Source organism: Drosophila guanche, unplaced genomic scaffold (genome assembly GCF_900245975.1).
Source record: "Drosophila guanche unplaced genomic scaffold, DGUA_6, whole genome shotgun sequence".
In the NCBI taxonomy this organism is placed as follows: domain Eukaryota; kingdom Metazoa; phylum Arthropoda; class Insecta; order Diptera; family Drosophilidae; genus Drosophila; species Drosophila guanche.
Window position 1 is genome coordinate 2,436,975 of NW_022995744.1, and position 12,654 is coordinate 2,449,628.

Below are 12,654 nucleotides of genomic sequence, written 5' to 3' on the forward strand. Positions count from 1 at the left end.
ATGAATGTATATCGATCTATTGATATCATCTCTAGCCAGTCAAAAGTAAACAAATTTAGCAAAATTGCAGAAAATCTAAAGAGCGGGCGTATAAATGTCGTTCCACTTAAGTACCAAGGAGCGTCTGCTTCTGCAAATCGACGACATTGAAATGATCGCAAAGGAACTGATCGAGCAGGCGCACCAAAAGATATCCAGCACGGAGCTCGGTGACTTGCTTGATTTGTTAGTGGCCAAAGACGAGGAGTTTCGCAAAATGCTCGAGTTGGCCGAGGAGCAGGCCAAAGTGGAGGATGCCATGGACAAGTTGCGTGCCAAGGTGGAGGTGCACGTAAGTCCAACCGATATTTAAAGATTATTAGCGTGCGGTGCCTGATGAGTTCCCTGTTTTCCTCTGCTCCACTTGAACAGGACCGGGAAATACAAAAGCTGCAGAAGTCGCTTAAGGATGCCGAACTTATACTCTCCACAGCTATTTTCCAAGCGCGTCAAAAACTGGCCAGCATTAACCAGGCCAACAAGCGACCAGTCTCTTCAGAGGAGCTCATCAAATACGCCCATCGCATCAGCTCTGCGAACGCAGTTAGCGCTCCCCTCACGTGGTGCATCGGAGACCTGCGTCGCCCGTATCCTACTGATATTGAGATGCGGAATGGCTTACTTGGCAAGTCAGATCAAAACCTAAATGGCGGTCCGGTACCACATCAGAACAGCGGACTCACACCAGATGTTCATCGCGGATTATCTGGCCCTGGTGGAGCCGGCAGCGGAGGAGCTGGCGAAGTTCCGAACGCCTTCCAAAACCAATTCAACTGGAATCTTGGGGAATTGCACATGACAATGGGGGCTTCTGGCAATTCGGTAGCGCTGGAGACACGTGCTCAAGATGATGTCGAAGTAATGTCCACCGACAGTTCCAGCTCAAGCTCGAGCGACTCACAATAGGTGTGCAGAAAGGGCAGCAGATAACTTATTATAATTTCTTATATTATATAGCATAAAACTAGTTAGTAGGTATTCAATAAAACCAGTAAAGATTGCAGGTTTAAAGAAAATTTACCCGACTGGCAGACTGCTGTTCCAGCTACCAGAACCCCCAAGCCAGAATTAGTCGGTGCTGCAATGTAGGAGGGGTCCTCAATGACTGCTTTTCCACACCCCCAAGACCCCATCCACACCCTATACCTCAGGCTGGGTTGATGTGAGGGTAGAGAGTATGTGGTGTAGGAGAGGTGTTAAGATCGGTTGGATATACATTTAAACACGGAAATAAATGAGAAGGTATAGAGATTACTCGCCGATTCCGATCGTAAATGTATTGTACTGGATTCGATTCTACTATATGATCATTATTAATATAAGTGTTTATATAACATAGTTAGTTTCAATTTTTTAGTTCGACACGGAACTCTATTTGATACTACAACGCACTCTGTTCTCGATAGCTACATCTGCTTACCCGTATACCTTTTGGGCTGTCTATGTGCTGCGGAAAGAAGAAAATTAATGAATTATTTAACTTCCTATCTACTACTACTACCTACCTACCTAAATTACCTATCTTACCTAAATGCCTGTAATGGTTAAGAGAATTTAGGAGATTTTTGTGCCAGAAGGGGCGTGTGAGATGCTCAGAACTACATCTGTACCTTAGTGTTTTTTTTGTCAAATTTAACATTCTTTCTTCATCTGTCATCTTCATCTACAACACTTCTCACACCAACACGCTCCTTTAGCTCGCCCCCCTTTCCTAGACCCACACACTGCAGAATCCCGGCAGAGGCAGAGGAACGCGAGAGGCAGAGGCCGCACACTGCAGAAGCAGAGTGTGAATGAGAGAATGTGAAAAAAAAAAAAAATATAAGCTGCGGGACGGGGTGCGTTTAGCCAATGCAAATTAATTTCTTCATTCTGGCTATAATAATGATCGTATCTGATCCCCATTCAGATATGGCTATTCCCTACGGAATGGCGTTTTTAGTTTTCCTTTATCTTCAAAATTGTAGTTTTGGGAGGGTTTCGCCCTTTTGAGGGGGCTTGTAATAGCTTGTAACAGTGTGAGCATACAGAAGTCTGGATGCATAATTTGGTTGCTCTAGCTTTTATAGTCTATGAGATCCAGGCGCTCATAAGGACGGACGGACAGACAGACATGGCTCTATCGACTCGGCTATTGATGCTGATCAAGAATATATGTATTTACTTTATGGGGTCGGAAACGTTTCCTTCTGTGCGTTACATACAACCGTTATTCGCACAAATACAATATACCCTATTTACTTTTCGAGTACCGGGTAAAAGAAGGAAAAGTTTGATAAAAACCTCTAAGGTACAGTTTTAGTACTGAGTGCCGGGTATAAAAATTGAGACGGTTAAGAAGCGTCTCACACGTCCCTTCTGCCCTTCTTTTGACAGCTTCTTTGCCAAACCATTTATTAATATTTGGAAAAGGCTAATGGTCTTGTTGCGCCATAAGGTTTTCAGTAACATCTGCTTCTTCGGTTCGTTCGTGTCCTCATCAATATCGATTAACTATGTACCTTGCTCGACTCTGGATCAGTGTTAGACTGATCTTGAGCAGAGTCGACTTCCTGTCTTGGCATTCGTAAGTTCTCAGACTTGGCGTTTGATGCGTTGGTCGTTTCAGGGCCTGGCTGGCGTTGCATCCCCGATTTTGGCAGTCTTTGCATCTTTATCGTCTCTCTCTCTCAGGAGGTACCGCTTTGACAGCTAGTGATACACTAGTATATTCATTGTTAAAGTTCGATGCGTGCTTTGCTACCAATTCGTCTACTTTCTGCAGACCAATCTGCATATTCAGCTTTATAACGGCTTCAGCAAGTGGTCGTAAAGCTATAATGGACCTACTATCTTCATCCACATGAACCTAGTTCTCGTCCAGAACTTTGAACAAAATGGCCGATTGCAAAGTACAGTTTGTCAAGTTACAGTGCAGATTTCGCACAGCCGCTTCACTGCTTTCAAATCTGTTAAATCCACCATTACAAATTTAGTGTGATCCTCAGAAAAATATACCATCAAAACCAAAAAATACCTTTTTTCGGATCTCATTCCGATATATCGAGATATCAGGCTGAAAACGCTTATCAAGTGCTGATTGGGTCGGCGTTTGGATTTGTTCGGCCTATAAAGGTTCAGCTCACTTGTTGATGCAAAAGGTTGTGTGCGCAGGAATTTTTTCGATTTTTTTTAACCCTATAACCTTGACTTTTTGTTTTTTGTCCTTATAAAATAACTTCATGATCGTCACCAGGACGATCACAAGAAATGGATAGTGGATCGCTGATGAACTTGTGTGATCAATATTTGCCAGACGGTAAGCTAAAACCACAAAGTGTTTGGGGATACTTTATAGATGTGTTCATATCAAAATTCACTACAAGCATTCTATCAATCCATATATAAAGTTCAATTTTGTCGGGTAGTGTTATCATATGTAGGAAAATAGCTGATGATCGATAGTCTATCGATAGTGACTAATGGTGAATGAACTATTAAGGTGACGCGGGCCGATTGCGCGTCCATTCACTTTGTCAACTGGCTCTCGGAGCTAGAAAGAAAGACCAAACGTATGGCTACACTCTCGTTTTTCAAACGTTACGGGTTTTCGAAACATGTGAATTTGTAATGGGAGCAGCATTATCCAACATTTGGCAACTTTGGAGGGATGGAGAGAATTTTCCCTCAGCAATGGAATTTACAGTTTAACTTATTTTGTATTTTCACCTATTTTATTTATATATTTGTTATCGTGACTCTCATGGAATCATGGACTATGTATAACGCTACAGAAAATCCATGCTGCTCCATTTTTCTTTTTTCTCTTAAATGCTGCACTTCTTCTATAATTGTTGTACAACTTCTTAGCCCAGTTTATGGAGTCCATTGGAAAGAACCTTAAAATGTTTTTGGCTAAACCTTTCGAGTTGCGTGATGTCATGAGCAGTTTATTTTTGACATTTTTTTTCTTCCTGAGACTATTAATGTTGTCCTTTGATGGGTGGTGTTGCTAAAAACTATTGAGTAAAATCCACGTACTCTTCTGGCCAAGTTGTAGGGACAGTGCTGCACGAAGAAATTGCAGGGAAAAGGGAGGAATCGAAGTAAGCTTCGGTGGCGCTGCTATCAAGCTTAATTATTTTCTATGTTTTGGTCTGGATCCGTATTTTCTGTATCTTCTTCAGCGTTTTGAACATCTTAGTCCTTAGTCCACCTCTAGTTCCAATCAATGCAAAAACAATTCAATCTGTGTTGCTGTTAAGACAAAGTCATAGTTAGTGTTTGAAAGCAGCTGGTAAAATTAAATTTTAATATTTATTATAGAAAATAGGTTACACAAGTGCCCATACTATACCATACTATCGGTTGGCCAGCAGCAAATTGTCAAATAAAGCACCATTCCATTTGGTTGACCTTTATAGTTATATCCTTATTTTGGAAACAATCCAATAATGTAATGAAAATCAGCCAGTCTTGTGGAGAATTGAATGATGATTCGAGTAAAATTACATTTTTAAGCTGAGAGTCCTAACCAGCTGGTAGTATTAAACATAAGATCAAAGTCGAGGAAAATAATTTAAGATTTACGGTATATTTACAGTATATTTTGAAAATGAAAGGGTATATTTCGATATATTTCCGAAGGTCTGTCGGTATATTTGATTGATAATTCCGCGGTCACACTGGTCGCTACTTTTACTTGACGCTGACGTTTTTTTTTGCTTTTAAAATGGAGGTGCAGCGTGTTTTATCTAACTAAGATGTGGCCAAAGTATAGTTTAATGTTGGTGCATATTGCTAATTTAACTCGTGCGCAAAGGCCTTGAAAAGATTGTCGAAAATTGACCCCAGTCAATCCGGAGTGTGCTGTGTGTGTGCCCCGAGTATATTGGAAGAAGCGAAGAAGCAGCAGAGACGACTAAAACTCAAACCAATTGCAATATATTATAGTGGTCAGGGAGCCACCACTGTGGCACCCTGCACTCAAGTTACACACAACACATTTTCTTGTCCCTTATATTCTTGGAAAATTTGCAACGTGTGTGCATCATGATTATGATAGTTGTTTGGATTTATACACTGCACGTCTGTACTGAATTATTGTAGAACAAGATTAGAAACCGGATTACTAGAATTTACGCGACCCTTTCCCTAATCCAAATAACTTTTCCCAAAACAAAACCAAACATGATGATTCAGGAGCCTGTTCAGGTAAATCAATAGCAAAAAACACAAGCACAAAAGAAAGGCAGAAAAACATTGATTTTAAACCCTCGTTCTCTCTCTCCCTCTCTTTACCTGCCCCTTTTCATCAATCATGCAGGCAGCCATATGGCATTGCATGAACTACTACGACCACAAAGATGCTGTCTTTTTGGCGGAGCGCCTGTGCTCTGAAGGTTTGTACTGCTGCTGCTTGCTAGTGCTGGCGGCCTTGGCGTGTGTGTCTTCGTGTGGCGGTTTCTAATGCTTTATTCGCTCTATTTTTCTTGCAGTGGAATGCGACGAGACGATATTTCTACTGGCCACCAGCTACTTTCGCTCCAATCTCGTGCACCAGGCCTATTGGCTGCTCAAGGAAAAGGGACGCCGATCGGCCCAGTGCCGCTTCCTCCAGGCCAAGTGCGCCTATGAGCTGAAGAAGTTTGCCGAGGCCGAGAACGCTCTGATAACCACTGGCTTTGCGGACGCGAAAAACTTTGAAGAGCTGCAGCGTGACTTTGGGGAACTGGCCTGCTTTGCCTACCAGCTAATAGCCCAAATTTGCATAAAGACCGAGCGCAACAAGCTTGCCGTAACTGCCCTGAGGCGGGCCCTGAAGCTGAACCCCTTCATGTGGCACGCCTTCGCGGATCTGTGCCTGCTGGGTCAAGACATCGACACAGCGTCCATATTCCAAATCCAGAGCCCGGATGTGTTCAACACCTGCCAAGGTAGCAGTGCCAATGCTACTTCCATGGTGCTATTTGGCAATGAACAGCAACAGCATCAGCAGGTACAGCAAACGGCTCTGGAGAATCTACTCACAAACATAAGCAATAGCTCCAATTACGTTTGGACCACACCGGTGGATCATCATCAGCAGCAGCAGTCACAGCAACAACCACAGAATCAGAACCAGCATCAGCTTGGGATAAACAACAGCAGCAACCTGATGACGCCCATCAACAATAACAACATCAACAACAATCTCAACAGCTCCATGATCATTCTACGTGGCGGAGGCGGAGTTGCGGCCCAGAACTCCAGCATGCTGGCGATGTTGGAAGATACGCCCATGGGCTGTCCTCAAGAGACGGGTCAACAGCAGCAGCAGAGTCAATTGTACGATGTCAGCAGTGGGACTCCGTTTCGTAAACAATTCAAATACCTATCCACAATCTCGCCCACCACTCCCAGCTTTGGCGTATGGCCCTTGTCAAGTCCCTGCACTGGAAGCGATGGTTCCTTCGTCGGAGGCGGTGGCAGCGGCAACGGAACCATTACACCTGTCATGAATATCACATATTCCCCCGTGCCCCAAATGCTGGTCGAGGTTAATCAGGAGCCCAAGATGATGGGCAAGAAGCTAAAGACGCACGTGGGGGGACTGATAAGCCGCAAGGACAGCAGCAGTAACAGCAACAAGCCCGCCGTCTTCACCCAAACAGGCAATATAACGCCGCGAACGCCCAACAATAATGTGGGCAATGGCAATAATCTTAATGTACCGCCCAATCCCAACGCAGCTGTGCGCCGCAGCTCGCGTCTGTTCAGCAACTCCGCCTACTCTGTGAAGGAGAACAACAAGTCGCCGAACATAGGCAACAATAAGTTTGTGCAGCCACGGTCGCCGCCCAGGAAAACCAAGTCCCGCATGACGAAGATCTGCCTGAACAACGAGCTGATTGAGGAGAAGGCCAGCCACTTGTCGGACAAGCTGAGCGAGAAGCAGGCGCGCAAGGAGAAGGTCGAGACCATTACGTCGGCGGGCAACAACAACAATAACCGCAGTGCTGCCGAGGAGGCCAAGGTGCTGCTCAACAACAGCCTAAACAATGCCCAGACCATGGCCCATCAGCTGCTGAGTCTGAAGAAGCAGTCGGCTGACGGTCTCATGTCGCTGCTGCGCGATCTGGCCGAGGCCTACAAGCTGCTCTCGACATTTCAGTGCAAGGCTGCCATTAAGCAGCTAGAGACGATACCAAAGCATCATTTGAATTCCAGTTGGGTGCAGTCCCTGATTGGCGTGTGCAGATACGAGATGAGGGACTACGAAGCGGCGGTGGTGCTCTTCGAGGGCATACACAAGGCGGAGCCATGTCGTCTAGACTACATGGAGATATACTCGACATCCCTATGGCATTTGCAGAAGGAGGTAGAGCTTTCCTCGCTGGCCCAGGACCTGATCAGCCAGAACAAGAGCAGTCCAGTGACCTGGTGTGTGTCTGGCAACTGTTTCTCCCTGCACAAGGAGCACGAGACGGCCATTAAGTTCTTCAAGCGCGCCGTCCAGGTGGATCCCGACTTCGTATACAGCTACACCCTGCTGGGCCACGAGCTGGTGCTCACCGAGGAGTTCGACAAGGCCATGGACTACTTCCGAGCGGCCGTCGTTCGGGATCCCAGGCACTACAATGCATGGTTCGGCATTGGCACCATCTACTCCAAGCAGGAGAAGTACGAACTGGCCGAGATCCATTACATGAAGGCCTTGAAGATCAATCCCCAGAACTCTGTGATCCTGGTGCATATCGGGACGATTCAGTTCTACATGAAGAAGAAGGACCTGTCGCTCCAGACCCTCAACACGGCTGCCACGCTTGATCCGAAGAATCCGCTGGCGCGATTCCATCGGGGCTCGATATACCACTCGCTGGGCAAGTACCAGGAGGCTTTGCGCGAGCTGGAGGAGCTCAAGGAGATTGTGCCAAAGGAATCTGTGGTGTTCTATCTCATTGGAAAAATACACAAGACTCTGGGCAACATGGACCTGGCCCTAATGCACTTCAGCTGGGCCACAGATCTCGATCCTAAGGGGGCCAACAATCAAATCAAAGATGCCTTCGACTCGATGGCCCACCCCAGCTGCTGTACGGCCAACACGACTGCCCTCGATGTCGATCTCGAGCCCACATCCGAGCGATCTGATGACTCGACGCAGGCTCAGCAGGATGTCAGCTACGACAGTGACTATTAAATGGGTCTGTGACTCCTGTTGCGATGCTGATGATGGTTGTACATACATTTACGTTAAAAAAAAAAAAACAAAGTATAGCCACGATTGCTGCTGTCGATTGTCGTAAAAGTAGAAGAATGGGAAGGAAAACCAATTATTGAAGTATATATAAAGTCTAGATATCGTTTAGAATTAGTAACTTAAAATATACAACAAACAAAACAAAAACGTAAAAGGTTTAAACAAAATTGTGCACTCTGAAAGTCTAAGGCAAACATAACAACATAAAAAACACAAAAAAGAAAAACCATACATATTAAATACCAATTAAAAGAATACAGAAAGAAATTGCTACAAAAGCTTCCCGATACTTCTATGTGGCCCGAGGGCGCTATTTCCATTGCTGACTCGGACCTTTCCTGTCCTGTCGTCCCCACTCCTGTGCCTCCTCAAAAGAAAAGAATATACCGAATTATCGAAAAACTAAACACTTAAAAATAAAGTAAAAATCAATCCTTGGTAGGCTTCTCCAGTTTCAGTGGCCAATTCAGTATCTGCTCGTGCGTGAGGCGCTGTGTCAGGTCAAGGACTGCCCGAAGGCGCACCAACTCGACATTCAGCATCATTGCCATGGCCGGCAGGTGATCCTCGAGGAGGATATACTGGCGCGGGCACTCAATGTTCAGAATGCAGCTGATGTTCTTGGTTCCAAATATATCGCCAATGGAGTCGCTCAGGGACAGCGTGTCAGAGCTCTCCGACCACGGATTGGGTGGCGAGAGCGAACGGTCGACAAAGGTTGCTTTCTGGGGCCCTGCTACGGTAGTGAACTCTGGCGTGGGGCACATTTCACGCAGTTGGACGGCTTTAGCCGCTTTGGGTCGTATGTGCATGTAGCTCCTGTCTCCGCCTCCCGCTCCCAGTGGTGGCAGCTGGTGTAAAAAATGTGCTGGATACTTAGGCGGCAGCTTCGATGAAGACTGCTTCTGATGCGCCGTCTTGTGAAAAGAGGATAATTGCTTAGGTTTGCTTTGGGTTAAGGATCCCCCGTGAGACTGCCTTAAAGGAAGAACTTTTTGTGGAATAGTGGAAGAGTCTTTATGCAGTTAACAATTTGACAAACCTTTGTCTTCAATAGGAGATGCAGCTTTAGGCTGATTCTGTTCGAAAAATGTAGAGGATTGTTTTGTTTTGTCATGAGCTGCAGTCTGGACCTTTAACTGTCTTGAAGGGATGTTCTCACTCGAAGAAAGCAAAGGTCGAATTGGTTGCTTCGAGGGCACAACTTGAGTGTAATGAAGCTGACTACACTGTGCAGCTGTTTCTCCAAATAGCTGGAGTGAGTTTTGATTTAAAATAGCAGGGCACTGCTCTCGATACTCTCCTAGCTCACTCCATGAAGTTGACTTAGCCACATCTGATTGGTTCCTCTGTTGTTCATTGCAGTATCTAATGCTATTGTCGGGATTTTTGGTTTTTACTTGTGCCGGAGGTCGGCCCCTCCGACGCTTTGCGGAAACAGCCTCCTCTACAAACGAGGAACTCACTCGTCTTTTGGCTGCTACTTGTTCCTGGTGCACAGTTTGAGGCAGAGGCTTCTGCTGACAAAGTAGCGGCTGACTCCAATCCTCATCTGTTTCTTCGAACAGTTGCGGGGAACCAGATTTGGTTAGGAATTCTGCTTTTGTTTTCAAACGACTTTCCTTTTCCACCAATCGTTGCGATCTGCGCAGTTCTACTTGCGATTCGGATACAACCTGTGATGCGTAAGCTGCTACACTCCGACCAGGCGATGGGGTCAGATGATCCATTCTTAAAAAATTACTTTTAACAACAATTAAAATGTATCCTAAAACTTCCGTTAATTTTCGACCAACGCAAAAAAACGTTAGCCCATTGTTTGATAGGACCCGCTATATCGCTATATCGAATCCTCGATATTTCGGTATATTTATGAGTTTCAACGGGTATATTTAATCGACACGCCCGCGGTCACACTGGCTGGTCCTAAATAATTTTGATTCGGTTTTTTTTTTTTGTATCGAAATAGAATAAAAATGAATGAATCCGATAACTATAATATAATAACAGATCCAGCTTTAGTGAAAAATCGTATATTTGTCGGAAATCTGCCGGTATGCACGCGCGAGGAGCTGGCCAGCATATGCATTCCTTACGGCCAAGTCCTGGGATCGGTGGTACAGAAAAATTTTGGATTCGTACAGTTGGAGTCAGAGGAGGTGGCCAACAAATGTGCGACAGCCCTGAACAAGTCCACATTCAAGACAAAAATATTAAGAGTACGCAACGCGAACAACAGAAGCCCAAAGGGGGTGAATGCAAACGGAAATCCAAAAAACACACAGATGCCCCACATTCCTGTGACAGTCCAAGGAGGCATTGTGATGTCCGCAGCGGCTGCAGCAGCCGGAGAGCCAGTCATAAATGATTGCGAGATCATAGTCGTAAATCGGGATAATACGTAAGTTTTTAGTAACTTCGGCAAGATTTAATCAACATATAATTACATTTTATTATTTATACAGAAAATATGCGGAATACATTGAGCACCGTCTGAGGAGTATTGGTATGCGAGTGGATGTTCTGTTTCCCAATGCGGAAGTCATGTTGGGCAAGGTTTTGGCCAACATTTCATCTCGCGGCTGCCTTTACGCCGTGCTAGTAACGCCCCAGCACGAATCTCTCAATAGCATAACAGTTAACATATTGTATGGAGTCCCTGCCGAGCATCGCAACATGCCGCTCGAGGATGCCGTCACCCTAATCGCCACAGACTTTAGGCTGAAGGCCCAGCGTGATGCAGTAAACACGACATCCATGCCAGTTGCGAGGCCCCACCACCAAAGACGACATCCTGACCAGATGCAGCAACTGATCGAAATGCTTGCAGACAATCGGCCGCTGACGGCCTTGCAATACGAATGCATAATCAAATATGTCGAAGTGGAGCGCCAGGAACAGCTGAAGAGGGAAGTGGGCGAGGTCAACGCCGCTGTCAAGCTTCAGGAGCCCGATCCAGATATTGAGGCGCAGAAGAAAATTCGTAGTATTATGAACAGACCTGCGGTGACCGAAACGGACGTTGAGTTAATGTATCCCAACCTGGAGGCCGTTAAGGAGGACAAACGGCTCATGGAGCTCCTGCGGGACGAGCGTGTAATAACAGCAATGGAGACTATTTTCAACAGCGACACTTTATTAGACGCTGTAGCCGAATTTCTATAAGTTCTCAAAGTTTAATAATAAAATATAAACGGAACGGATTAACGAGCTCTAACAAAAGATCTAAGGCCAAGACCGCTTGGCTTCGTGCCCCTGGTACTTTCCACGATACTTTAGACCCGTTACCAGCGTGGAGCTCTTCGGGAACGCTGTCTTTCCATTGAATTTTGTATCGGTGTCCGGATTGAAACGCAAATACTCGTACTGTATGTGCAAATTCTCTGGAAGGTCTGTGCGCTTGAGAGCATCCAAAGGCGAAATCGTATCCACAGGAGTCTGGTAAAATGCAATCACATCGGCAACGGTGATGAGTTCATGTACCTGGGAGTTTGGAACTCCGTGCTGCAGTTCTTGAAAGCATGCTGATAGAAATGCAAACTTCTCGGACAGATTGTCCAGCCTTCGGTTGTCACTGGGCAACTGCAGCGAGCCGGCCACAGAGCGCACACGTTCCGCTGCATTGCTAGGGGGAGCATAGGGCTTGTGAGGCCGCAGAAACCTATGATAAAGTGGATAATATAATTATAACAAGAATGCATAACATACTGAAAATATTTACCCCTTTGCGGCAATTGATTCACCAACAGCTGCCAGTGTCTTGCCTTTGACGGGCTCCGATTTTTTCACCCTGGCCCCAGTGGCGTAACATTTGTGCAGAGTCCCCACAAGCTAAGAGGCACCATGTGTATAAAGCTGTATTTATGAATTATTAAAATGATTGGTACTCACATTTTTGCCTTTACGTAAAATTGCAGCCATTTTCCACGACAATGGTATTTTTCGTGGCCTTTAGTGATGGTATTTCTTTTCGGATAAGGCCTAGTTCTCAGACACGCGAAATGTTCTTGCCACAGAATCAGGGATGATTTTCACATACAAACGATAAGAAATCAACCCTGTTTTTTGTTCAACAAAATATTTTTTGGAAACTATTTTGCAGTTGAGAACTCAGATCAGCAAAAAATATAGCAGAAAACTTAGCCGACTAAATACTTCCATCGCTAAGCGAAAGAAAGACATTTTGTATCTTTTGGCGACAACGGATTATATGGAAATTATAATTTATTACTCTTATTCTTGGTAATCTTTTTATCAATTTATAAAAAGATAAATCACATGTTTATTGCATTGCGATCCCGCCGAAACGCCATTATCCAACACTGCGGGGCTTTTTCTATGCATTGTTTTCCTCCAAGCTCCATATCTACTCTGAAATAACACACTCCTCATGC

General features: G+C 45.1%; 5 protein-coding genes across 5 annotated transcripts; 3 read left to right on the forward strand and 2 right to left on the reverse strand.

The window, feature by feature from the left end:
* Window positions 1–19: 19 nt before the first annotated feature.
* LOC117579709 (mediator of RNA polymerase II transcription subunit 4) lies at window positions 20–1,055 on the forward strand. The gene is made up of 2 exons (XM_034265702.1): window positions 20–331; window positions 412–1,055. Exons 1-2 carry the CDS (start codon window positions 95–97, stop codon window positions 943–945), a joined length of 771 nt encoding a protein of 256 aa, XP_034121593.1. The 5' UTR covers window positions 20–94; the 3' UTR covers window positions 946–1,055.
* A 3,771-nt stretch (window positions 1,056–4,826) lies between these two features.
* Window positions 4,827–8,471, forward strand: LOC117579317 (cell division cycle protein 27 homolog). The gene is made up of 4 exons (XM_034265130.1): window positions 4,827–5,018; window positions 5,162–5,232; window positions 5,345–5,420; window positions 5,517–8,471. Exons 2-4 carry the CDS (start codon window positions 5,209–5,211, stop codon window positions 8,198–8,200), a joined length of 2,784 nt encoding a protein of 927 aa, XP_034121021.1. The 5' UTR covers window positions 4,827–5,018; window positions 5,162–5,208; the 3' UTR covers window positions 8,201–8,471.
* A 150-nt stretch (window positions 8,472–8,621) lies between these two features.
* Window positions 8,622–10,006, reverse strand: LOC117580412 (meiotic recombination protein P22). The gene is made up of 2 exons (XM_034266960.1): window positions 9,573–10,006; window positions 8,622–9,275 (listed from the first exon to the last, which is right to left on the reverse strand). Exons 1-2 carry the CDS (start codon window positions 9,988–9,990, stop codon window positions 8,689–8,691), a joined length of 1,005 nt encoding a protein of 334 aa, XP_034122851.1. The 5' UTR covers window positions 9,991–10,006; the 3' UTR covers window positions 8,622–8,688.
* Window positions 10,007–10,179: 173 nt separating this feature from the next.
* Window positions 10,180–11,467, forward strand: LOC117579731. Its single transcript, XM_034265728.1, has 2 exons — window positions 10,180–10,661; window positions 10,726–11,467. Exons 1-2 carry the CDS (start codon window positions 10,237–10,239, stop codon window positions 11,423–11,425), a joined length of 1,125 nt encoding a protein of 374 aa, XP_034121619.1. The 5' UTR covers window positions 10,180–10,236; the 3' UTR covers window positions 11,426–11,467.
* Window positions 11,413–12,299, reverse strand: LOC117579732 (39S ribosomal protein L50, mitochondrial). Its single transcript, XM_034265730.1, has 3 exons — window positions 12,152–12,299; window positions 11,982–12,091; window positions 11,413–11,921 (listed from the first exon to the last, which is right to left on the reverse strand). Exons 1-3 carry the CDS (start codon window positions 12,179–12,181, stop codon window positions 11,486–11,488), a joined length of 576 nt encoding a protein of 191 aa, XP_034121621.1. The 5' UTR covers window positions 12,182–12,299; the 3' UTR covers window positions 11,413–11,485.
* Window positions 12,300–12,654: the final 355 nt, after the last annotated feature.

Bases quoted from the DNA above. Each gene is read 5' to 3' on its own strand.
- LOC117579317 (XM_034265130.1), top strand. From the start codon at position 5,209: ATGATGATTCAGGAGCCTGTTCAG. The intron at 5,233-5,344 runs GTAAATCAATAG...TCAATCATGCAG, and splicing joins TGATTCAGGAGCCTGTTCAG to GCAGCCATATGGCATTGCAT. The intron at 5,421-5,516 runs GTTTGTACTGCT...TTTTTCTTGCAG, and splicing joins GGAGCGCCTGTGCTCTGAAG to TGGAATGCGACGAGACGATA.
- LOC117579731 (XM_034265728.1), top strand. From the start codon at position 10,237: ATGAATGAATCCGATAACTATAATATAATAACAGATCCAGCTTTAGTG. The intron at 10,662-10,725 runs GTAAGTTTTTAG...TTATTTATACAG, and splicing joins GTCGTAAATCGGGATAATAC to AAAATATGCGGAATACATTG.
- LOC117580412 (XM_034266960.1), bottom strand. From the start codon at position 9,990: ATGGATCATCTGACCCCATCGCCTGGTCGGAGTGTAGCAGCTTACGCA. The intron at 9,276-9,572 runs GTGAGCTAGGAG...AACTGCATAAAG, and splicing joins GGCTAAGTCAACTTCATGGA to ACTCTTCCACTATTCCACAA.
- LOC117579732 (XM_034265730.1), bottom strand. From the start codon at position 12,181: ATGGCTGCAATTTTACGTAAAGGCAAAAAT. The intron at 12,092-12,151 runs GTGAGTACCAAT...GGTGCCTCTTAG, and splicing joins TTTTACGTAAAGGCAAAAAT to CTTGTGGGGACTCTGCACAA. The intron at 11,922-11,981 runs GTAAATATTTTC...ACTTTATCATAG, and splicing joins GAATCAATTGCCGCAAAGGG to GTTTCTGCGGCCTCACAAGC.
- LOC117579709 (XM_034265702.1), top strand. From the start codon at position 95: ATGTCGTTCCACTTAAGTACCAAGGAGCGTCTGCTTCTGCAAATCGAC. The intron at 332-411 runs GTAAGTCCAACC...CCACTTGAACAG, and splicing joins GTGCCAAGGTGGAGGTGCAC to GACCGGGAAATACAAAAGCT.